The sequence below is a fragment of the Argiope bruennichi genome, chromosome 7 (genome assembly GCF_947563725.1).
Source record: "Argiope bruennichi chromosome 7, qqArgBrue1.1, whole genome shotgun sequence".
In the NCBI taxonomy this organism is placed as follows: domain Eukaryota; kingdom Metazoa; phylum Arthropoda; class Arachnida; order Araneae; family Araneidae; genus Argiope; species Argiope bruennichi.
The window spans coordinates 84,667,252-84,694,938 of NC_079157.1; the positions used below are offsets into that span (position 1 = coordinate 84,667,252).

The 27,687-nt window shown below is 29.8% G+C and overlaps 1 protein-coding gene across 2 annotated transcripts; it reads right to left on the reverse strand.

The window, feature by feature from the left end:
• Positions 1-646: 646 nt before the first annotated feature.
• On the reverse strand, positions 647-27,687 carry LOC129975983 (aggrecan core protein-like). 2 transcript variants are annotated; one of them, XM_056089300.1, is made up of 10 exons: positions 27,471-27,687; positions 18,172-18,279; positions 17,187-17,294; positions 16,972-17,079; positions 12,679-14,415; positions 9,263-9,490; positions 4,767-4,833; positions 3,719-3,774; positions 1,344-1,497; positions 647-897 (listed from the first exon to the last, which is right to left on the reverse strand). In XM_056089300.1, the coding sequence occupies exons 1-9, from the start codon at positions 27,583-27,585 to the stop codon at positions 1,388-1,390; spliced, it is 2,637 nt and encodes an 878-aa protein (XP_055945275.1). In that variant the 5' UTR covers positions 27,586-27,687; the 3' UTR covers positions 647-897; positions 1,344-1,387. The 2 variants fall into 2 exon arrangements, with proteins under 2 accessions (XP_055945275.1, XP_055945276.1); XM_056089301.1 differs by lacking the exons at positions 647-897; positions 4,767-4,833 and having other exon boundaries at positions 1,357-1,497.

Sequence of the window (27,687 nt, forward strand, 5' to 3'; positions counted from 1 at the left end):
CCGTCATTCACTGTGTTCTCAGTTCAGAGTTGAGTTAATAAGTTGGTTTAGCTCTACTTCTTGTGTGTGTCATTGTGTTCCAAACTAGACTACCTACGTGATTTCATTCTTCTAACTTTGTTAATTTGGATTTTTTTCAGTTTAATTTGCTTTTTCATAAATGTTTTCGACAAATATATTTTTTATTCTTTTATTGGAATGTCATGTTTGAACAAAAGGGTTCTGAAAGTTTGAAATTAATTAAAATATCTTGAAAAGCTTTTGACAATATCAATAATATAATTTTGATATTTTGTAAATGATAACAAAAAAATAATAAAATCATATGATGCAGACTTTCAAAAACAACTAATTAGAGAAGTGTAAATGCTCACCAAATGTCATCTCCCTAAGATTTTAATAAGAAAATAGTAGAAAACTTTAGTTGATTATATTATTCAGAAGTATTAACAATATTTTATTTTTTGTGATTTGTAAATACGTTCTTTATCATACCACAAACAAACCACCTATTAATTTTCAAACTTTGATCTAATTTTATGTTTATTATCAGACACTGGATGAAACAGAGAAAAGAAATATCAATTCCACACCAATTATCGACAACTTTAGTATAAAACATTTATTATTATGAAAGGCACTGAATTTGTATGCATATATATAGTATCATGTATTTTATTTTCAGAACAAATCACATTTATTCAGTTTGATTCATGTATTTTATCATATGGTACTTTATATCGTTACAAAGGAAATTTGGATTTATGAAGTTGTGGGAACTTCATTAAATCTTGAAAGATAATACAGTCAGTCTTTCCTACGTACATGTAATTTCTTTTAGTTGAAAATTCTGGAGCTAGGTTAAACAGACCTTTTTTCTAATGGATGGAAAAATTTCTGAAACACACAAGAACACAAAGAATTAAAAATCAAACAGACTTTGCATAAAAGCATCCTATATTCTCAGAGCAAATTTGCTGCGCAAATAGTATATTATATATTCTGTTCTTATGTTTAAGTTAACAAATGAGTTTTAATCAAGACTAATGTCTAACAAAAAGATCTAGATGGCCTATTACCATTCATGTAAAATTAATCAAATTCATTTGAATTGAATTATTATAGAATGCAATATTTTGATGCATGGAAATTTATTTAAATGATTCTATGTGCAAGAGAAGTAATATACAAAAAAAATTGATATTATTTCTAAATTTCAATGCCTATTTTGGATACTTTTATGTGTTAGTATTTGCTTCAAGTAAATGTATTTTTCGAACTTGTTAATATTTCAAGAAAAACTCATGTTTTTACAACAATAAATCAAACTTGCTTCAATTTACCTTTACATTTTATGTCCTATTGTGGAATTCATATGAACAGCTGATTATCGACAGAACAGCTGATTTTGACAACTGAGACAGATGACTCCAATGAGAAGTAGGCAAGTTGATATCATAAGAAAAGTCATTACTGGAAACCATAGACTATGCCGTTCTGAAATGAAATATATAAAATTTTATTAGCCCGTTTGTGGACAAAGCAGCATATGCCAATTTATTTGCTAGAACAAAGCGTGATATGCCGTCTAAGTTTGCAATAAGTTGAAATGTAAAGCGGCGTAAGCTGCATATTTTATTTATTTATTTATTTTTACACGAAATGCATTTCAAATAGCTTAGGTGTTCCAGAAAATAACATAAGATATAAAAATGATATTTGTTGTCGTTGTTTCTTATGGAACTTGCCATTGGACAAGCCCGCTGTTACGAAGATAGCAATTTAAGCCGGTGGGGGAGCGTCTCTTTTTTTATAGTAACGCCAACTAGGGCAGAGAACGACTTTGCTATTCACGCATTACTCATTCGCTTGTACAACCCCTTTTTACAGGAGGGCACATTCACACATCTCACAGATAGAGCAACGGAAGAACAACCATGCCCAAACCGGGACTCGAACCCAGGACACCCAGACCACAAAATGATAGTAATTGATTATAGTAAAATTGGCCCCCACAAACATCTTAAAAATCCATCGGGATATCACTAATTTGATAAATTGTTCTGTTAAATGCTACAAATATGATAGCCTCCTAGAAGTGGAATATAATTGGTTCCCTTTGATATGCTTCGAGAGCTAATAAAAATGGAAAATCTATGATGATATTATTTGTTTCTTTCATTCATAATGTTTAATATTATAGTATGTAGTTAGTAGTTTAATATTAAAGTATTCATAATGTTTAATATTATAGTGAAAAATGAAGATGTGCCATTTATCATCAAAATCTGGCACTAGTTGGATGAGATTTGGTAACTAAATTTGAAGATATGAAAAGCTATAGTTAAAAGACCATCAAAAGTACACTTGTAAAATAACAAGATCTCTATAAACATGCACGAATGTTTTCTCCTAAAACGATATGGAAATCTATGACAAATATTTCAGAATTAAAAATAAAGGATCACTGATTTTGCTCTACTTCTTCAAAGAGAATATCCAGGGCCATGACTTCGATCTAAAACTTCTTATAAATATGCTCGAATTCATGTTAAGTCTTCATAAATTATTTGCATGTTGATTTGCATAGCAGTTTGAAATAGATATTGCAGCGACTTTACAACCTAAATTTAAATATTACTGCATACGATGAAAGATAGCACATGTTTCCAAATGCTTTATATGTAATCATAAAAAAAGTGCATCATTAACATAATTTATAATACGCATCAACATTATCATTATCATCACCAGCATCATCATGAAATTTAAAATGTATAATTTTTTACATTGTCACCATATTATTATACAATGAGGTATCAGAATACTTTTCACATTAACACTTTCTATAAAAACTAATTTCTATATAAACTAAGATATATAGCGTTTTTTTTATTTGAAAAAAAAAATGGTATTTCTTAAATGGGAAGGTATAAAGTAATTTTTTATCTTTCATAAGCTCTTGTCTCCAAAATGATGCGCAATTTCATAAACGGAAATATTTTTTACAAATTAGATTGAAAAAAAAGTCAAGATGTTCTCCAATATTGAAAGAAAAAATGTTGTTTTTATGCGCGTAAATATCGTAAACAATAAAAAAAAATTATCCATGATGGAATATATGACGCATCATTATTCCCTTAATTGAACAATTATAAACCGCTTAAATAAAACTTAGCTTTTTAATTCATTATAATAGAAGTAATACTTTATGTTTTTCCCTTGTGCATTATTCTAAAATTGTATTAGCATGCACTAATAATTGAACAAAATGATGACACACATTTCAAATTTATTGAGTTCAAGTGATAGTGAAGTACACTCATTATCATTTGAACACATTACCATAGATTGTCATTAATCTAGTAGATATAAAATTTTATTGTATTTTAAAATAGTGTTAACAGTTTTTCTTTGGAATCAGTTTTTTTTCTCGGTGTTCAAAGATATTACTCACTTAAGAGTAGTCTATCCATTGATCTTATAATACAGGTTTTATTAGCTGATATAACTTCTAATAATATTTCCAGAATTTTCATTGTTTTGTAACATATATCAGTTCTATGGCATAATAAAACTAATAATCAAAAAATAAAAGAATGAAATATCTGGAGCTATTTAAATATAATAGTATATAATAGAAATAACAAAACATGCTATAATATATTAGTGAATCATTTAAGTAATAATATGTAAAAGAAAGAGAAATGAGTTATACCAGGATCGAGTTTTATTTTTTCATTGCAGTTATATCCTGTATATCCGCTGTCACAACTAAAATGAAACAACAAAAATAAATCAATAGTTTTTTTTTAATAAAAGTGGCAAGAAAAGAAGTTTGACATTATGCAAAAGTAGTAAAAATTAATTTTCTTGTAAGAACACAATATTGTAATAAGAAAAAAACTTCTGTAATTCTAGAGATTCTCCAAATTTCTTGAAAGTATTTGAAATATTAATTAAACTTTTTTTCAATCAAACCTATGTCGAAACTTAATTTTTTTTATATCAAATAGTAGTATTATACTTGGTCTTGGTCTACCCCACCATGACCCACCTACCCGAAAGAGCATAAGACCTTGAAAGTCGCCGAGTAGTGAATCATTATTTATTTATCAAAAGGTTCAGTCATCGTCAGAATATGGGCGGTAAATAAGGGTTATATAATATATAAACCTTATTTACCGCTTTATTATAGTATATATTTATTATATTGTATTTATAGTATGTATTTTACCGCTTTTATTATAGTATATAACCCTTATTACATTTTAGTTCATTTGACTAAAATAAAATATTTAAATTATATAGTTAGCAAACCAATTCTGGGTTCAGGAGATAAAGTTGAAAAGTACATATAGAAAGCAGTAACCTACATTCGCATAAAATATATCATAATGTCCATTGGGTGAAAGACACAATAAATACAGTATCATAGCAGACATTCTAATTATGTATTAGTCTAGTCTATAGTAGCATAGTAGACATTAGTCTAGTCTATAGTAGCATAATAGACATTAGTCTAGTAGTATCCTACTTAGAAATTATAATGTATTTCTTTCAAATCTTTACTAACATGTCACTGAATAATTTCTACTAATTTCTGATTTTTAATTTGATTCTGCCACGATTTTGTTAAGTGAAAAATAATTTCAAATTCTATGAAAAATGAAAAAAAAAAAAAAAAAAACATTCATTGATTTAAAAAATTTTTTAGGCTTTTACTTTTTAAAATTATATATTGCATCGGAACGAATAGTGCTTACTTGCATCTGTATGATCGTTCTGTTACTTCACACCTGCCATGCAAGCATTTCCAAGGGTCGCATATGTCTATAAAGTAAGAAATTATTATACCTATCGTTTTCCTATTGAAATTTATAAATAATTCTTAAATACAAATAATGTATTTAGATTATTTAATATCTAGCCAGTATATGAAATTTGGAATTGAGAATCGGACTGTATGATGAAAACTGTGTTACATCTATATTCTATGAGAAATAAAGTACTAATTTTTAACTTATGCTTAATATACCTAAGTATACGAATATGAACTTCCACAGCACTACATCCTCTTGCTGCTACATTGATTTAACCTTTCTAAAATTAAAATAATAACGGGGACTTTTTAGACATCGTATACTTAATTTTCTATAAAATTTAACAATTTTTAAAAAAAAAAATATAAGAGTTTACCATTGCAAGTGACAACTTGGAGTAGAGAAAAATGTTTCGAAATATTTGTAACATTTTATGCAATAGAAATGGTCCCACATAAAATTAAGAAATTTATCTATGCAATAAAAAAAGATATTAAATCAAAATAAATAGATCTACTTAATTAATTTTCACGAAAATATCATTTATGCCGGTCTTTTGTTTCAAGGCATTTGTGAAATAATTTTGATCTTTTTTTTCTCGATTTTGGTATTCTATAAGGTATTAACTATTTATGCGTCTTAGAATAATTCATTAGAATAAAAAGTAGAATTTTCCTTGGACATTGACCTTGCTTCAAAAACAAACCTTCTTCATATCAATGATTTTATGACCACCAACGAAATACATCTACTCTCTGGTATGCAATACTGGTAAGACACTGTTTATTATTTCTTCCATTTAATTAGCACGTTTTTATTAATCAGCTTCCCTGTTTGATTGTTGTTGTTTGTTGTTTCTTGTGGCACATGCCACGGACAAGCCCGCTGTTACGAAGACAGCGATTTAAGCCGGAGGGGGAGCGTCTCTTCTTTTTTATAATAGCGCCAACTAGGGCCAAGATTACGACTTCGCTGCTCACGCATCACTCATTCGCTTGCACAACCCCTTTTTACAGGAGGGCACATTCACACAGCTCACAGATAGAGCAACGGAAAAACAACCATGCCCAAACCGGAACTCGAATGCGGGACGCACAGCTCATGGGGAAGACGCGCTACCCCTATGCCAGAACGCCGGGCCTGTTTGATCATTTATCTATTCAGTAGAAGTTTTGCAATCGATTTTAAACTATCTTCCTGATGAGTAAAGAAACTCCAAACGTAGCTTAAAGCTGAGTGACAATGCAATACGAACTCGCTTTCTTTTCAATTCGGTACAAATTTTTACATCGAGTGTAGCTCATCGAGAAGTTAGTTTTGAAAACGATAACAAAATTCCACACACATGTACATACGACTAAAAAGCAGAACATAGTTATTTAAAAAAAAATTACTATACCACATTTTTAAAGCGGACTAAAATGTATCAACTATTTTCTTTAAGCATCATATAGATTCTCCTGAAAATTACCGATAGTGAGTTTTTAAAGTACATAATCATAAATTTTCGGGAAAATCTTTATGGTGTTATGAATCTATATGAAGAGTTTTTTTATACTTTTTAGTCCTATAAAAATGTGAAATATTAATTATTTTATTTAAATAATTCACCAAGAGCTTTCCTTTCTTTAGAAACGGCACCTCACAATGATCATAATCATTTGAAAAAAAAAATTGTAAGCTTATAATACATCTCATCTTATTTAGGTTGAAGTCATTGGAATACAAATTATTTGCTATAGTTTGTACAGCAAATAATTTATAGTCGTAATATAAATTATTTTTATAAAATGTGGCACTATTATAAGATATTTCTTATTCACTTTGTTTCCATCTTATTGGTATGAAAACGATTTTGGCATTGTGATGATTTCAGAAATGAAATCAGTCTCCTTTGGCAATCAGCTTGTTCACTCAGTTCGCATTTTCAGGCTGTAAAGACTATAAATATAGAATGCCTTTTATTTTTTCAACATTTTATCGTGTTATCTGATAAATGTAAACAACATGGATTTGATTCAATCAATCAACTACAAATCATGCGTGGGATACATGTGCAATTAAATCAGTTCATTTTTATTTTAATTTTAATATGGTCAAAAGCACGTGATTGAATGTTTTGATACACGACTTCGAATTCCATCAAAACAGTAAAATAGTTGTTACAGATAGTGTATCAAATTAAAATATTTATTGAAACCGAAAGAAAAAGATATTGAAAGAAAATGAAACTAATATGATTGAAAATATTGAATTTTAAGATAATGCAAATGTGATAATACAAATACTTTTGTGAGACAATAGTTTTGAAGATATGAACATCATTTTTTCATTGGCAAATAATAGCGGGGATGTATCTGGCTACAGTAAACACGCTCACTGTCACGATTCACCCCTGGTTTTTGTGCTATATATCTAATTATGTGACCTCTTTTTGCTATCTTTTAACTAAAATAGAGAAATGAGTCATCGAATTGCATAGCAAGTATGATCTACAGGTGAGTTGTTAAATGTTAAGCCTGCTTTCAGGTTTCTTAAACCTTGTGTTTTAAGCTAATTGTAGTGATTGGATTTTGAAGCGTTAAGAAAATAAACGTTCATAGATGGCGCTAGGCAACTAGCGCGAGTGTAATTCAAAGAGTGATGTCATTCGAGTGTTGGCTCTTGGAGGAGGAGGAGTTACTGAGCAGAGTAACTCGAACGAATCTGAAATAAATCTGTTAAGTTTTCTATTTGCCTATTTATTGAAAGCACTCACGAACCAGCCACGACACTAATTTCTATCATCTTACTTTTTTTATATCTTCTTTCTTCAGACTGAATGGAGATTTAAAGCAGCTCTGATCTGAACATTTCTAATTATATTTTATATCTCCGTTAATAGGCTAATAGGAGATTGGAATTAAATGTAGCCATAGAAACATTCAATGAAAATCTGAAACTTTCGTACGGTATTTATTTGTATTTGATTTTTTTGATTCCACAATAAGTAATTAGAGCGAATTTTGGGCCACGATCGTTAGTGTTTTATGTACACAGATAAAGAGCTTCCAATATTTCCAAAATAATGAGATTTAATTCAAATGTCGAGAAAAATAGATTTGGCCTATTTTTTGTCAAAATTTCAAATATTTTAAGATACAATTGATTTTGGAATGTGAATATATCACTTTTGGTCTAAAAATAATGTCCCTTATATGTGCAACTTTAATGCCGCCAGTCAGAATTTCTTGTAACAAGCAGACAAATAAATATATACATGTACTTTCTACTTTATATAATAGATATTTCCAAGAAAATTCTTATATTATAGATATTCTATTTCATATTACAGATACTTCCATGTTATGTCTGTGAGGCAAAATTATGAATGGATTATTAATTTTAATATATTCAAACTTAATCTAAGCATATATATCAGTTTGATGTTATATCAGAACTAAATCCATTGTCTAATATTTCAAATATACTATCTGGTTGGATCGTCATACCATATCATATTAATTTTTATTTCATTATCTGCAATAATCGGGATTTATTATTACTTGAATTATTACATCGGTAAATCGATAGTCATAATCCAAATTGGTAGTTCCATTTGTATCTTAACATAATAATGCCTAGAAATATAACCATTATCTCTCTTTTTTTTATAACGTGATAGGGGTTTTATATTTTGTAACATTCATTATCCTTTGTGTAATCGCATGAAATTCAGGTTTTTATGCGTTCAAGCCATTTCTGTATACGTATTAAAATTTCTCAGTATTATGGAACGTAACATTTTTGTGTTATCCTGGACAGAAATTATTTGAATCACCATTATCTAAAAAAGACATTCCATGATAATTTTATGATATCACTACAAATAATAGAAACAACGATATTGGGACAAATCATAAAATAGAATTTCATCCAATTCCATAATAAAATTGCAAAATTTCATAAATATGGTGACTACGATTCATATATGGCAACAAAATTAAGAGTTTTATGAAGGAAGATTTACATAACAAATGGTACAAGTAATAATAAAAATAGATTTGTTTTCATTATCAAAATTCTTCCTTCATTTTTTAATAGAAATATTTAAACGAAACTTTGAAAACTGCTTTTAACCAAAATATTCTAAATGAAAATTCTTATTGAATTAGAAGAATATGCCTCTGAACTGCTTAATTAAATTGTAAAAACTCTAAAAATTCTGCAATAAATTTCGCATTTTTAGCAAAAGAACTTTTTGTAAAATATAAAAGAATAAACTAAAAAGATTATTTATATCAACCTGATATTGACCTTCCATTAAATATTCCTTCTTAAATCAAATGAAACCCGAATCACAGAAAAACTGAAAACGATTTATCATTTTCACACAGTAGAATAATAATAATTAAAAATAAGACCTCTGGAATAAGAATCTTTCTAGGTTGAAAACTTACTTTCACATACTCCTGAATTTGGATTGTATATTTTTCCTTCGGGACAATCGCATATTGCGTTGAATCCAACAACTTTACAAGTCGCCTTCATTGCACGGCAAGTGGACTCTAATTTCTCGCAGAGCATGATTATTTCACATCTGTCTCCTCCAAAGTTTGGCAGGCAGTTACATTTTCTATTTCTGCAAACACCTCCATTCACACAATCATAGTCGTCAATACAAATTCCTACAAATAATGAATAATGAAAATCTAGGACAATAATTCACGTGCACTCCACGCAAAAATCGCCAAACTGAATCAACAATCAGTTTTGCATAATTTTGCGAAAGGATTCAATTATTTCCATTGACATTGGAAAGTGTTCTTTGACAATTCAAGATACGCATTAACTATTGTAATGGATGTTAATGAGCTCTTCGTTACTTTTTGTTGAATTATTGTCAATGAATTTACGTTTAGAGCAACTGCTGCAGCTGCCATTCCACAACATTTGGAATAGTAACTGCATATTAGTAAATACTAGGGGGGGGGGTGATGTTGAATGCTTTGCTGATGCGCTGACCCTCACCTCAGCAGTAAGGCGTTCAACATAGGTGCTTTAGGAGTTAGTCAGGCAACCAAATAGATGAGATAAAAATATAGAATTGCCTGGAATACATTCACATTATCTGTGTAACATGGGGGATGCTCAATATCTGTTTTTTTTTCTCCTCCCCCAGAGTGAGTGGGTGGACTTTGTGGTGTACTCTAGTAAGCCGTCTATAAGAGGTCAGATGTATCATTAAAAATCTGTAATTATTAGGGGATTTATAAGATGGGTGGAATTAGTATTCGAAAATAATTTTAACTATTGGGAATACTCTTCCATCAAATTTCTCATATATTTCAACAATCAAGAATTTATTTCTCATACTATACTTCTCTGCATCTCCTGGACATATAATGGAGATGGAATAATACAAGTAGGTAGATAGCAAACCCTCGGAATCAAAGAGTCTACTAGCATGAATTCAAGACAAACGTTTCTCCCCACCCCCCTTAGACTTCTGAGGGCAGTGAAACAGTATGGAGCATTTCGTAATATAATAAAGAACATTTGTTATTTATTTTGGACGTCTTTTTAGTTACTATTTTTATAAATATGTGACTATATCATGCAAAACATCAAAATGATCATTCTTTTGATGGATTTAGTCCAAAATGTAATATACATCTACAATTTATGGTCAGCAATTTGTATGCAAAATTTCATTTATATTATTGTTTGAATTTTTCAGTCATCTTGTTTTCATTCATACAGAATTCCCTTCGAGGTATTTTTGTCCATATTTTAATAGAAATTTATAAATTTGGTTTTAAAGTTACATAACTAATTTTAGAATTAAGTATTGAATTAAGTATTCAGTTATCTCATTCATCAGTTATCTGATCTTAAGTATTGAATTAAGTATTCAGTTATCTCATTCATCGGTTATCTGATCTTAAGTATTGAATTAAGTATTCAGTTATCTTATTCATCGGTTACCTTATCTTAAGTATTGAATTAAGTATTCAGTTATCTTATTCATCAGTTATCTTATCTTAAGTATTGAATTAAGTATTCAGTTATCTTATTCATCAGTTTCTTATCTTAAGTATTGAATTAAGTATTCAGTTATCTTATTCATCAGTTTCTTATCTTAAGTATTGAATTAAGTATTCAGTTATCTCAAGTACTGAATTAAGTATTCAGTTATCTTAAGTATTGAATTAAGTATTCAGTTATCTCAAGTACTGAACTAAGTATTCAGCTATCTTAAGTATTGAATTAAGTATTCAGTTATCTTTTTCATCAGTTGTCTTATCTTAAGTATTGAATTAAGTATTCAGTTATCTTATTCATCAGTTATCTTATTCACAGACAGATAGAATTTTCTCAGACCCAGGAAAGTTTAAAACATGGATCTCTTGTGGAACGTTAAACTCTCGAGATCAAATTTTACAACGATTACAATACTTTCTCCTTTTATATATTACGATCAATGCGATTAATCGATTATTATTTATAATAACGGTAAAAATAATTAATCGATCCATCACGTCAACCGATTATTATTAATAATTATTGGTTATTAATGATTCTGAGCCCGACTATTAATAAAAACTTATTAAATACATTAACCCTAATATTTATTTGATATCAAAATATAACGTTAATCAATTATGAACAATATATTAACTAGAAAATAAAATAATAAAAAGAAATTAAAAACTATGAACAAGAAACAGGTGCCGGTTATTTCGAAAATAATATCCCAAACTAAACTAATTCTAAACTAGCGGGACTGGTCTGTCAGAAACTTTCTCGTATGTTTTCCAACAAACATCTTATCCCTCTGCCTTGATAAAAATTGTGAACTTTGGCTAAGACCAAGAATGTATTGCATGTGTGGTGAAAAGCTTGTAAGTCAGATAACAGCTACGAAACGCGAGCAAATGCTTTTGTATTGTGGTCATGTTACTGGGCTACGAACCACAAGGTCCCAGGTTCTATCCTCGCTCATCCTAATTCGCCACACATGTTATTGGTGGACATAAGTTAAGAACTGTAAATTTTAGGCTTGAATCTAGTATTTTTAATAAATTTATCGTTCCGAATACGCAATTTGGAGTCCTTTTTCTCCAGTCGATCGAAACCAAAATTTAACGCGGAGGTAGGCTCAGTTGTAGTCACAAGAAAGCAAACGGAATTTTATATATTTTAGTCATTGCTTTTAAAAGTATGCTGGAGTACAGATCAGCCGACTGCCAATCTTTTCACAGATTTCGTCCAAACTTTGATAATAATCTACAAGTTCGATTCTAAGGCTTTATACCAGATTTTATTTAGCTAGCTTTTTATTGCTTGCAGTTATACTGTTAATTTATATGCGAGCAACTGGAGAGAAAAACGTCCTGTGAGTGAATTTATTCAAAATTTAATAGGAAACTATACATTTGGTCGCATACCAAATTTCATCAGTCTAACTGAAAGCGATTTTGAATTATCGTGTTCACAGATGAGGACTTAGACAGTTGTTATATATCTACAAATTTGGTGTAAAGATCGTATACCAAATTTCAATCATCTAGCTCAAGGCGTTTTTGAGTTATCTTTGTGACAGACAGACGGACGGACATTTCTCAAAAAAGTGTTTTCTTAACTCAGAGAGGTCTACAACATGGAGTTTCGACAAAATCTCCAGTTTGAATTTTCTTGACGATTACTATAATTTCTCTATATTAAACGAAAGTAAAAATGTTTTTAAAAAATATGAATACTTTCAGTTTTGATGAATCGTTCCTTAAATAGACTTGAGAAGTTCTCTGTTCTCAATATTATAATTATTTGCCACAGCCTATTCAAACTATATACAATGATTCACTTAATTTACCTGGTTGAACTGTGGTTAGATCATAGCTTTCCGTGAAATTTTTGATCCCATATATGGAAACACTGAAATCAACAGTAACGTTTGATGGATTGTTCGTTATGTTGAAGTCTTCTGGATAGTCTGAAGTTTCATTGAAGACTTTCAGAAATTCTGAAGAATCATTCGATGTCCATTGATAAATGCCTGTAGTTCCATTGTAGATCTCTGGGAATTCTGAAGAATCACTAGATGTCCATTGATAATTGTCTGTAGTCACATTCAAGATATCAGGAAATTCTGAAGAATCATTTGATGTCCATTGATAATTGTCTGTAGTCATGTTCAAGGTCTCCGGAAATTGGGAAGAATCATTTGATGTCCATTGATAAGTGTCTGTAGTCACGTTTAAGATCTCTGGAAATTGAGAAGAATCATTTGATGTCCGTTGATAAGTGTCTGTAGTCATGTTCAAGATATCCGGAAATTCTGAATAATCATTTGATGTCCATTGATAATTGTCTTTAGTCACGTTCAAGATATCTGGAAAATCTGATGAGTCATTTGATGTCCATTTATAAGTGTCTGTAGTCACGTCCAAGATGTCCGGAAATTCTGAGGAATCATTTGATGTCCATTGATAATTGTGTGTAGTCACGTTCAAGATGTCCGGAAATTCTGAAGAATCATTCGATGTCCATTGATAAGTGTCTGTAGTAACGTTCAAGATATCAGTAAATTCTGAGGAATCCTTTGATGTCCATTGATAATTGTCTGTAGTCACGTTCAAGATGTCTGGAAATTCTGAGGAATCATTTGATGTCCATTGATAATTGTCTGTAGTCACGTTCAAGATATCAGGAAATTCTGAGGAATCATTTGATGTCCATTGATAATTGTCTGTAGTCACGTTCAAGATATCAGGAAATTCAGAAGAGTCATTTGATGTCCATTGATAATTGTCTGTAGTCATGTTCAAGGTCTCCGGAAATTGGGAAGAATCATTTGATGTCCATTGATAAGTGTCTGTAGTCATGTTCAAGGTCTCCGTAAATTGAGAAGAATCATTTGATGTCCATTGATAAGTGTCTGTAGTCGCGTTTAAGATCTCCGGAAATTGAGAAGAATCATTTGATGTCCGTTGATAAGTGTCTGTAGTCATGTTCAAGATATCCGGAAATTCTGAATAATCATTTGATGTCCATTGATAATTGTCTTTAGTCACGTTCAAGATATCTGGAAAATCTGATGAGTCATTTGATGTCCATTTATAAGTGTCTGTAGTCACGTTCAAGATGTCCGGAAATTCTGAGGAATCATTTGATGTCCATTGATAATTGTGTGTAGTCACGTTCAAGATATCAGTAAATTCTGAGGAATCCTTTGATGTCCATTGATAATTGTCTGTAGTCAAGTTCAAGATGTCTGGAAATTCTGAGGAATCATTTGATGTCCATTGATAATTGTCTGTAGTCACGTTCAAGATATCAGGAAATTCTGAGGAATCATTTGATGTCCATTGATAATTGTCTGTAGTCACTTTCAAGATATCAGGAAATTCAGAAGAGTCATTTGATGTCCTTTGATAAGTGTCTGTGGTCATGTTCAAGGTCTCCGGAAATTGGGAAGAATCATTTGATGTCCATTGATAAGTGTCTGTAGTCACGTTTAAGATATCCGGAAATTCAGATGACCATTGATAATCGTTGGTAGTGCCATTTGTCAACTCTGTTTTATCGTCTGGTGAAGTTCCGATCCTTTCTGAAAGAGATCAAAATAAAATATCGTCATTTCAAGAATTAATACACATTCATAAACTTCAGAATCTGATAAAATATTGAGGAACAATGTATTCCCAAAGGAACATAAATTTCCCCCTTCAGTGTTCCTAATTAATGATTGCAACAGAAAAATAAACTTTTCATGCAAAATTTGAAAGAAATATCGGAATTTAAGGGATTCGTTGTAACAAATATTCCAATATATAAGGCAGTCATTTGACAACTAAAATTAATCCTATCTAATAAATCAATTTACATCACAAACACAAGAAAAAACACAATCGTTTATATTCACCGAGATGTGTGTGTTGTCTTACGAAGAGATGTTATGCCGTACTTCTTTCTTCTTATGAAATGTTGATACCAAAACAGTGCTCTGAATTTAGGATGAATTAATTCCATTGATATGTGTGTTAAAAGATTCATTTCCTCATTCTTCGAATAAATTTTTAAAAAACCGAAATATCTTTATCGTATATGCTTTTAATGACATTTCTATCCTATTATAGTTTTTTAAAAAAATCATGTTTTTTTTACAATAATTGGCTTTTTTTTACTATTTTAATTAAATAAAAAGAATATAAAATATCATTTGTAATTCAATACAGAGGATATTTTGCCTTGACATGTAATGATATAATTTATATTTTTCATAAACGAACAATGCTCCTATTAAAACTTTAATTTCTCTTCGCTTAACTACAAAATCATGATATCTATAGCCATAAAAGAGGTTTCAAAATACGTTTAATATCTTGATATAATTCTTGGATAAATTGAACTAAAGATTTTCAAAAATCATTGATCCCCACATTCAGATAAATAAACGACAGAGAATTATCAATGTAATATGAAATGATGCTTTCATCCTTTAATCCCCAGAATAAAATCTATGAGAAGTGGTCATTCATTTGCAAATGATTGCCACTACTGTGACGTCAAGAACAAATTGAATGCCTCTAAAATCCCTGCATTCGGAATACTGTGAACTCATCCGATGACCCCCTTGATGGAAATAAGGGAAAGTGTTTAGAAAAAATATGTATGTTGCAACTTGATAATTTTTAGTCCGAAGTTGGTTTTAGTTCAAAATTAATTAGTTAAAATCTACAAGGTAATTTGCTATTAGATAAATGTATTATTATATAATTAATAAATGCTAATACTTAATTCCGAAAAACTAGTGGCGCTTCCCACTTTCAAGATAGAAAAAAAAATCCTTATTCAATCATAGCTCGATTTTTCGCTTTTTACATGCTAAAAAATATGTAAATATTCTGCATTAAAATAATTAATTTTGATACAATTCAAGAATAAATAAATATTTTGCGATAAGTGTCTACTACAGGAATAAAAGAAGAAATTAACTATTTGGTATATTAATTTATATTAAATAAATAATTAAAGAAGAAAATTTGAGATAGTTTCGAATTTTTATAATTTTTTTATAAAAATAAAAAAAATGGTGATTACCATAAACATTTTTTAATATTACTCACTCGTTGCATAAATGCAAAATAAAAATTGTTATAATATTCCTTCATTATTAGTTTTTTGAATTTACATCAAAGAAAAGAAAACCAACGAAAAATGAAATCGGGGGGGGGGATGTTTTCTTGGCTCACGTGTAATATTTTCAGGAAACAATGAAAATCCATGCAAACGATCAATTATATCAGTAGCTTTTCATACGATAAAATATAGTTTGCAAAGAAACATTGAAGCCTTCTCAGTAGTATTTTCTTCTTTGGACTTAAGGTCAAAGATATCAAGTTTCATCGGCATATTCGAATATTCGATTTATTATTGTAACCGAAAAATTCAGCCTGTGTGTGCACGATGACAAGTCAAGCCCAATAATTGACGATAATCCTTTATTCCAAGAGAAAGAAAGAAAAAAATGAGCAGAAGCATACACAAAGTCAGTATTTGCTTAATTCTGCATCATGTATGCAAATCTTGGTGAACAACTGAAGTAGCATAAAGCGCTTAGAGTGAACTCTCTGGAGAGCTTCTTAATCATTCGATTGGCCTAACTTCATGCTTAAATCCAGTCGTTCAGGATTTTATAATATCCGATAAAGGGCAAGGAAGTCTCTAGAAGGATATTATATCTTCACTTTTAACTGAGATATCGCGAAAATTCCAGTAGTTTCGAGAACCTTCTAACTAAGTCATGGAATCATTGACTTGTCATTTGCTCATTACCAATTAAAATATCTGTAAACCTTTCTTCCTTATTGGGAGGCTGTCTGTCTACGTTGGAATGCAATATTACATATTTTTACAAAATATGTCATAAAGGAATGAGTTTAATTTTGTTTGTTTTCAAATATTTTAAAACACATCAAATGTGATGAATTTATAATTTTTTTTTGAAAATCACTTTTTAAATCACGATCAAAAATTTGTGAATTGGAGTAATGAAATTGAATTGTGAATTGAACGAATAATTAAATTCCTAAACATTAAATTTAAATTGTACAATTTTAACATGCATCATAATATATTTTAAAAATAAGAAATAATATCTTACCATTTTCACAGTTTCTACCAGAATATGGAAAACGACATTTACAGTTGTAAGTATCTCCATCCAACTCACAAGTGCCACCATTGTAACACGGATCAAGTGAGCATATATCTTTTAAGAGAAAAAATGCATTGTATAAGGTAATGTATCCATAAATAGAAATGGATTGAAACACTAAATGTTTTTAACAGAAATCTCCACATAAATAATTTTCTTACCATTTTGGCAAATATCTCCAGTGTACGATGATCTACATTTGCATTTAAATGAGTATCCAGTTTGTATACATGTTCCACCATTGTAGCATGGATTTTCCGAGCACGGATCTGTAAAAGAAGATAAGTCTGTACTTTGATACTTCTTTTTTCCAAAATTATTAATTTATTTTTAATTATTTGAAATTATTTATTTCTGGTAAAACACGTGGATGTGCGAACACGTATACATAGAGGTATTCAAGGTCCACTTAATATAATTGTAAAATGCCTAGAGGCTCTTCTATTTTAAGGAGATCTTTGAGGATCTTAGGAAGTTAAAATTTTGAAGTGGGAATGTTTTACATCAAAAAAAAAGTTTTGGTAGTATTCACTGAATTTTCTTGAGAAAATATTTTAAAACTTCAGAGTGTATGATATGTTATAGTCAATATAATTTTAGGCTTGATATATCAAATGACATGACCCCCACCGGGGGCACTCAAAAATGAGGATGAGAAGCCACCGATATGGAGGTTGGCTCTCACCAGCTTGATGGGTATAGAAATGACGGAGGTCGGCTGCATTCTATTGATAATGAGACGTGCTCCACACTGGAAGGGTTGAACCATGGCCGGTGATGGCCCTTAGAATTCAACCATAGTTCCCGCCACTGTTGCTGCCGTGGCGGTCCGGTCAGTCATATTAAATCCGAATGCCTTAATTAGGCGGGGAAGAGTAGCCAGTGCTGTTTACTCTCCTCAAATTTTATATTCGGATTTTTCTATTGCTTCCTTAAATATCCAGTCCGGTCATTCAAAATTTTCCGTATAAGTTCAGTAGGAGTAGCTGGTTAAGTTATATCAAAAGTATATGATGCCAGGATTCAATAAGGTGATAAGAACAACCAAAAATGTAAGGCCGATTTGAACCGATTAAGATTATGAAATAATAAATAGGAATGTTCAGCAAATTCTATCTGCTTATTGATCTAACGATTAATATTTACCCAATTCGCAGTTTTTCCCAAAGAATGGTAATTTGCAAATACATTTATAACGTCTTCTCGTCGGTAAACATTTCCCACCATTCTGACAAGGATTTGGGTTGCACAAATCTAAAAAGAAAAAAAATTTAAAAAGTCACATCACTGCATGGAATTCAGTTTATTCTGTTATTTAATAGCTTTAAATTACGGGATGTTGATCACAAATAGCATTCTACTGAAGTACGACATGATTCATCCATTCATACTGGGACAAGAACTTAAGTAACAATGTCTATATACCATTTTAAAACAAAGAAAAAATCTATTATCGTCTGCTTGAAAGGTTATTCAACAGAATTTTCAGCGGTACAAAAAAAAAAATTCTCGTTCGTTAATTTTTTTGGAATTTTTTTATAGATATTAGATATAGTTGAAAAATGAAACATTGACGTTGTTATAATTTTCTTATTTTGGTCTACTGATTTATTTAAACAATAAAATGTATATGTTTACCATAATGATCACCAATTCAAACATTTTGTTCAAACAAGTAATTAATCAATAGACTTCGACTGATAATATAGAATAGTTATTATTATATTATCAATAGACTTTATTTAAAATGATGCCTTTCCATGCATTAAAATAATTAAATTTAACAGGTGGAAATAGTCTCCTCAAACCTGCCTCGTCACGCTAGAGAATTATTTACATAGAATTGGTGTATAATAATACAAAATATTAGCTTTTGGCGTGCATTTAGCATTTTTGAATCTATCGTGTCATCCTTGGCGAGTTGTTTGGCGATTAATTCCTGTATACGGTTGATAGTAGCAAAAAATCGAATTTGTGTTTTAGACACGTCTTCATCGACCACTTAAAAGAAAACTTTAACTCGAAATTGCATTTGTATTCATAATATTCAATACCAAAATGTGATATATTGAAGTCACTGCTTTTTTTAATTATCGAATTTACATGTTTCTTAAAGCATAGACCAGTAATACAATCACCTCGTATTTGGTTGGCTTAAAATTTGGCTGGTGTCTACACTATAGATGTTAAATCTATGTACCAAATTTTATAGATCTAACTCTCTTAGTATTATAATTATCGTCTTACCTTATATTCGAACAGCCGGACAGACGGATTTCCTCTGAACAGATTTTATTCAAAATTTGATAGATTTGAAAATTTGGCGTAAAGACTGTATACCAAATTTCACTTGACTAGTTGAAAGCGTTTTTGATTCCTCTTTTTCACCGACAGACAGAAGAATATTTTCCAAAAATGGATTTTTTGAACTCAGAAGTGATTAAAACGTGGAGATTTGTCAGAAATCCCGAGTTCGGATTTTTTTTATGATTACTATATTTTCTCTATACTCCATATGCAAGAAAGTAAAAATGAAGAAAAAGTAATTATGAAGTAAAAAGGAAGTAAAAATGAAGTAAAAGTAATTTATTTGCTATGCATTTAAAAATAAAAATTTTAAAAATGGGAAAATTATAATTGAATTATTATATAAATATAACAGCCACTTTTCACGAAATTTTAGTGTAAAAAGACTGCTTTGGTATGCATAATTTTAAAGGGATATACAACTAAATTAATATTGTGAAAGGAATTTATTCTATTGCTATTAAAATAAACCCTTTATTTTATCTTTCTTTAATTTTTGCAGTTTAATCAGAATTGGCTCTTGTACCATTACTCTAAAGAGCGGGAGGGTTTATTCCTCCTAAACAGGTTTATTATTATATATCTTGAAACTTTATGTAATAAAAAATTTCGTGGCAATTTTATTTAAGGCAAACATGATTTAGTATATACAGGATATCCATTCTAATCAGGACCCAACGGTTAATTTGTAGACCTTTAATAATAGACATACACCTGCTTACAAAATGATGCAAATGAAGTGAATATTGTATGTTACATGAATCAATAAATACTCTGATAAATGACGAATTCTAGATTTTTGCATACATCCTCTGTCCTGTGAATCATATTTAACACAGGCACATTTCTTGAGACATTAATATTTTAAATAAAAAGAGTTGCGTTCTAATAAACTGAATCAATCACCGATCAATCGATTATTTTAGATATCTTTGTACATCATCTTAAAAGAAAATACGCCAATCTGTCCCCAGAGTTCCTCCAAGCTGATTATTGGATGAATATGTGATTGTGTTTGCGTGTGTCCGCGTGTATTCGTGCATGTATTATGTTAGCTCTCAACATGCCAGATCATATGACCTAAAGTTACCACACCTGGCCCATATAGATTTTGGATGTTGGGAAAGTGCATCCTAGATGTAATATGTGATATTTTAAGTAAAATCTTAATTAAATGAAAATTTCCCTTAAAAATAGAGTTTTTCCGCTTTAACTTCCGAAAAACATTACAACACAAAACTGATTTTTACATTATTTTAAAGTTCAAAAAATAATTCTTTCAATGATACCAGTATTTTAATCTATGAATTAAATTTCTATTTTTAATGATTTTTTTTAAAAAAAATATTTTAATAATATTTTCCAGCAATTCATTTCCTACAAAAGGAAAGTAAAATGTAACCTGCCTTAGTACGTTAAGAATGCGTGGGAAAAATTAGCTTTTATCAGCGCGTCGCCATCACGTTGACAAAAACTCAAACTAAAAGATTAAGTTAACTCTTATTGCAAACTAAACATTGAAAAGTGCAATGTTCAACACGTGCTTGTATGAAAGGGAATATACATGAAATGTGATATATTCATAAAACATAAATGCGAAAAGAAGTTTAATGTGATCCTTTAAATTCCTATATTATTAATTCAATTTTATTTAAGGCATTCATACTTTAATATATATAGGATACAATTTTAATCGGAGTCAGTCACTTTAATCAGAGCCATTTTAATCCGAGAGTAATTAATTTGTAACACTTTATTAATTGACGTGTGTACCTAATATTGTTGCCGGTATCTTGGCCTTGGGGTAGCGCATCTTCCCCGTGATTTAGACGTCCAGAGTTCGAATCCCGGTTGTTCTTCATCTGTGAAGTGTGTGAATGTGTCCCCCTGTGAAAAGGGGTTGTGCAAGCGAATGTGTGTGAATTTCATTAGCTAAAGGTCAGATTTCTGCCCTCGGGTGCTCAGGGGTCTTTACTCTCAGAAGCCACTGCACCCCCAGTCCGTGGTAACTTGGACACGACATCATCATCATCATTACCTAATATTGTTGTTGTTACTTATGGCGCTTGTCATAAGCAGGTCGAAGTCAGAGATTTAAGCTGAGTTTGTGCAGTAGCTTTTAAGGGTAAAAACCCCTGAGCAACCGAGGACAGAAGTCCGCCTTCTAGCTCATGAAACTCACACTCATTCGCTTGCACGACCCCTTTTTACAGGGGTGGGGCATATTCACACACCTCACATACAGAACACAGATGAAGAACAACCATGCCCGGACCGCGAATCGAACCCGGCACACCCAGATCACGAGGAAAATTCGCTACCCCTATGCCAGGACGCCGGCCTCTATTTTGTGAGTCATATTTAATAAAATATTCTTGAACGCTAACATTTTAAATTAAAAATATCCACTCTTTCGTAAGTAAAACTGATTGAGTTATGAAAATTTGAATGTCTCGATCCTATAAGAATGCGCCACCACTCCATCAGCCGTCTTGAAGGAAATACACCATTCAGCGCCATTGTCCAAGATTGATTATCCAAAATTATGAAATTGCTGATCAACATATCCTGAATAATGAAATAATGATGTTAAAAACTTTATAACTCGATCAAGCTTGATCGCAGAAGATTGAAAATTTAGATCGTCAAGATAATTATACTGAATATGATTTATAGAATCGAAAGACTGTATGAAATTTAGATTTCACAATTGTTTTCAGATGTATATTTATATACTAAAATCATATAAAATATGCATTTAAATCTCTTTGAAAGCAATACTCAATTGTATGATGAATTAGAGTCATTTTTATTGAATAATTCTTTGAAATATTGAATAAATTATATCAAAAATATTTTAATGTACACAGAAAATTACAATTTGATTCGGTTTTCTGTAGTCATTAGAAATATGTCTAGTTTCAGCAGAAAAGTGTTCGTAATTAATAAAGTTTTAACGGTTCCATTTCAAATTCAAATTTGAATCTTACCGCATCTGGCAGGAAATTAGAGAGATCTATAGTGCAATGAAGAAAATATCATACGATTATGTGACCGTGACTGATTTGTGTTTATTAGAAGTTAAGTGACTATCAAAATTTGAAGCGTAAGAATATTTTGCTGAAGAAGCTATTAAGAGACCAATGCACATAAATATTTAATTGAAAAGCTTAGCGAAGATTACTACTGGCGAATCAGCTGGTCGCCAAAGGCGGCAAGTCTTTAATAATGTAAAAGAATATGTTAATGTCTGTGTTGGCATTCTAGAATATAAAACATTTGAACTAGAACCCTCAAATTTTGCATATATATATATATATATATATATATATATATATATATATATATATATATATATATATATATATTGAGCAAAGGGAATATGCACCTTTCAATTATTTTTCAGTTTTAGTTAATTTTTTAATTAACTATATATTAAGTAGTTTAGTTTTATTTAAGTAGTGTTTTCTGAAGTCAACTGTTCGTCAGCTTCATTTAAATTTGTCTTCGTGATGTTTGCAATTTAATTGTAATGACGTTTTTATTTGAATTTTGTAAAAAAACATATATATGAATTATTTTTTCGATATTTTCAACATACTTTATTGCTGCATTGCCCAATCCATATTCAACGTTTCATCAAACATTTCTCCATGTGAATTTCTTTCATAACTGATAGTTGAAGAAGGCAAATTTTTCCACTAACTGAACAGTAAACATGAAGAATAGGAATAGGAAATCACATTACCGCAGAACACAATGCAAATTGATATTTGAAAAAAATCCCAGATATTTAAACCTTTAATAGCCCTATGATGTCATGGTACAAGACTCCATTAAGAAGGTTCATCTGTTCAATAAACTAAAAAGGTGTAAAAACATTAAAATAACTACGCTAATATCTGTCATTATTTGATACTTAAAAGTAATAGTTAAGGTAATCCGGAACTTCAAATAAAGCACAAGCAATTTATTTGTAATTCCAGCTGGTCGCCAAAAAGACTTAATAAAAAAATTAAAAAGTGTTTTTGAAATTTTGTTTTCATTTCATACGTTAGTCAGATGTGATTCTTAAACCATACTCTAATCTTAAAGCCGATTTTGCATCATTTTATATATAATTAGGAATATTGTTTATTTAAGAGAGGAAAAGATATTAATAATAAATTTACTTATAATTTATTTATTATTATGTCATTTATTATTAATTAATGGAAGAAAAAAATGTATTTATTATTTCTGAAAGCAAATTTCATTTAATTTTCAATAATTGCTCTAAAAATTTAATGCTTTATATTTTAACTAAAACTGATTGGAAACGTGATATTTTCTTTTCTCACACCTGGATCCTGCATACGGAATTCTGAATTTACATTTAAATCCAGTTCCATTTACACTGCATGTTCCGCTATTCAGACAAGAATTAGAACTACAAGAACCTAAAAAAATGAAGATTTTTTTTTATCTATATGACTTTTGAAAATCACAATGAAATTTCTTGCAAGTTATTTTTCGTTAAAGGATTCATTTCGTCAATGCAAATTAAAGGTTCATTTCTTAGGAATAAAATATTTTTAACGCTAAAATTAATTATATTGATTATTATTTCTATCTTTTCATCTAAATTTGATTTATATTTCCTAATGTTTGATACGAAAGAAATTGTTTTAATGTTTCATACAAATCTCTATTATCAAGATAATTAATTTTTGCTTCATCCATCTCAACTGTATTTTCTCAACCTTTAGATAAGGAGATGATAAACTTTCGAAATGATTAGCCAGTTCGCGCTTCCGCAAGTGAGTACATTAATGTTGTATGTTCGAGTCATTCCCACTTCCATCACAGAACTTGGCACTTACGAAAAGAGCTGTATTGTAGTTGTCGATACTCAGGGCTCCATGTCGTCAATAACTCAGACACCGTGCTTCCGAGCAACTTGTAATATTATATGTTTTTCTTTTTTTTTGTTTTCTGCGGGTTAAATAGATAGCCCGCATATGAAGCTAATTTCAGATATTAAATTCAGATGGCAACTACGTACTCCAAAGTCTATTTGACAAAGAAAAAATGTTCCACTTCTCTTTTATTACTATGATTGACGAATTATGGTAGAAAAATGAGCACTCATAAACCACCACACTCATATATTAAATATTTTGGACCGCTTTTGAAAGAATCTATGTTTGAAATGTCTTGTGGCCACGGTGGCTTGGTGGTAAGGTCTCGGTTTGTCAGCCGTAGGGTTTCAGGTTCGAGACCCGATTCCATCGAAGAACCGTTGTGTAAGAGGGTCTGTTGCACGTTAAATCCGTCATGCCAAACGTCCTCCTGCTGATGTGGTGTGGTGTAGTGTAGAGGGGGGGGAGTGCCAGTTCAGGTGTCGTACTTGTCATCTGACCGTGGTTCAAAATTACGAGGTCCGTCCCAAAATAGCCCTAGTGTTGCTTTACAACGGGACGTTAATATAACTAAACTAAACTAGAAATGTCTTAAAGATGTCGATACTAAAGTGGAACTAAAGATGCCAATAACGAAACGAGTAGCTAATTATTGCATATTGATTAAAACTCTATAATATGATTCTGATATAATGAGAAATTATTGACACCTGGGTGAATAATTTTGTCATTCTATGTAAAGTTATTTAGCAACTTATTTCATAAAAGCGTTTTCTTTAACCATTTATTTGTGTTTAAGTATGTATGATTTCGCTCATTATCAATGTAATCTTGTGTTATGTCAACTTCATTTGTCGGACAGGCTACAGATTAAATTGTAGGTATTTTTTTATTTTGAGTCCTATGATTTTATATATGGATATAGTTTGCAAACACAATCAGCAAGCAAAAATCAGCAACAATTATAGTTTCTTTCAATATCTTTATATTTTACACCTGCTCTAAAGTGAATCAAGTCAATGGCTGTTGCTGCTTCGATATTTTCTAAAAATATTTTTTTTATAAATATACCGTTAATACTGAAAAATAAAGTAACTAATATTAAATATTTTTTTATAAAATAATATAAAATATTTTTTATAAAATAATATTAAATGCAGTTTCTATACAAAGAATGCTTTAAATAAATAGCAAAACTTTTATTTTATGATCATATTATACACATTATACAAGCAAAATAGAATGTTTGTAGAAGTTAATATTATAAAAACTCTAAAAATGTTTATACAATCTTCGAATCATATAAAAAAATGGTGGATTGAATTATTTAAATATTTTTTTTTGTATTGTAAATAAATAATTATCAAGAAATTCATGATATTTTTTTAAGAAATTAAAAAAATCAAATAAAACAAATAAAATATTTGTGCAATTATTTTTTAACCATTTAATTGCTCCGACAATGTGAGTATTTTATTAAATTTCTGATATGCTCTCGATATTGGGATTCAGTAGTTCTGCAACATTGTCAGCAGCATATTAAATGGAAAATCCTATATAATTAAGGAAAAAATAAAATCAATAACTCTCAATGCATGAAAATTCTGTTCAATACGTGAAAATACCTAAAATAATCATTAAAATTTATTATGAAAACATACACGATTTCATAAATTGTGTAGTTGTCAATATATTTAATAATGTTGTGAGAAAATACATGATAACTAAGCAGAAAAAGACACTCAGGTATTATTTAAGACAAAAGAAGAAATCTATTTTCTGATGAATGTGTGATTTTAAAAGATTATACAAATTAATATTCATGTTTATTAGGACTTGCTGTCAAAAAGCACATAATTTCAAAAAAATATACTTTGTAATTTGTTGTGAGATTACGTCTAAATGCTTGAAAAGTTATATGACAAGCAATATGATAAATTACATTTTAAAATATGAATAGTTTGCAGACACTTAAGAAAAATAAATACTTTATATACATGAAGTTTTATCCTTTATACACAAGTCACATGAAAAAATTATAGCTATTTCATGGAATGCAACGTAAATTTATTTATTATTAAATTAAGTCTCACGGCCACATTTCAAAACCTTTCTTCTTCTTTTTAAATTTTATAAGCTCATTTTCATATTCTCTTTAAATAAGAAGCTTAATTTTAAACTAATTTATTACGAATTGGAAATTGAAAAACACAAAATGGGAAATAAGATCATGAAATATTAATGAGTAAAATTGATAAAATAAATTCAAATTAAAACGTTGCCGTAGCATATTTTAATAAAATAATTTTTAGAAGTTAAAATGAAAAGCGCATTACAAACATTTAACGATATCTTAACAATACCAATATTACTTAACGCCACCCACGATTGAAAGAATTATAAAATAAGAGATATTATTCTTATTCCTATAGATCTTAACGATAAAAAATACAAGAAATTATATTAGCATCGGAGTTATTCAACAGTACATCGTGTTTTTTAATTTCCAATAAACATTATTAAGACACACGAAGGAGCATTTAATATGAATTTTGCTCACGAGAGTATGGTTAGAATACAAAATCAAACGGAAAGACAATACAAAATAAAAATAATCATTTTAAGCATAATAAAATATGATAATTTCCTTAAAAACTTTTGTATAAATGAATAATAATCAAGACGATCTATTGAATAAAGTTATTAGTTCACATGCTTTAAATTATAGCTATTGTTTAAATATTTCATTCATATCATAATGTCTCTAGTATTGAGAATTATATTTCAATTTAAATTTTTTTTATATTGTTTGACATTAATAACATAATAATAATTTTGAATTTTTAATAAAAGTTTTTAATAAAAGTGTGTGTGTGTGTGTGTGCGTGTGTGCGTGTGTGAGTGTGTGTGCGTGTGTGAGTGTGTGTGTGTGTGTGTGTGTGTGTGTTTGTGTGCGAGTGTGTGTTGCGTGCAACAAAAATAAATAATTAAATTTTGAAAAATCTACTATACGACATTGATGTTTTCTATTGCGGGATATTTGCAGGACTTTTACAGCAGATTTTTGAACTAAGTATTAAAGAAGTGTGGTTTGATAGAAACCTTTCAAAGTCATACATATTATTTGCAATTGAAACAAAATACAATTCTTTTAGTGACTAAAGTTTTGCATATGAAACCCTTTCATTCAATACATAAAAAAAGAAAGCAAATATTTTTGGTAATGTTTTGACTTACCTGAGAATAACTTAACTATGTTGACATTATCAGATGTGCTTGGAATACTTAAAGCATTAAGAAATGGAGTACAAAGAAAAAGAAAAATAGTCACTTCTTTTACTACAAATAACATTTCAAAAATTCTATAAACCGTTTTAAATCGGAATTCGCAATAAATAAATCTTTTTATGCATAAATTACTTGTGAAACAATGTTTTCATTCCAGTGATTTATC

Excerpts from the sequence above, each read along its gene's own strand:
- LOC129975983 (XM_056089300.1), bottom strand. The coding sequence starts at position 27,585 with ATGTTATTTGTAGTAAAAGAAGTGACTATTTTTCTTTTTCTTTGTACT. Across the intron at positions 17,295-18,171 it reads TGGGAAAAACTGCGAATTGG|ATCCGTGCTCGGAAAATCCA; the intron begins GTAAATATTAAT and ends CTTCTTTTACAG. Across the intron at positions 14,416-16,971 it reads TGGTAGAAACTGTGAAAATG|AAAGGATCGGAACTTCACCA; the intron begins GTAAGATATTAT and ends GATCTCTTTCAG.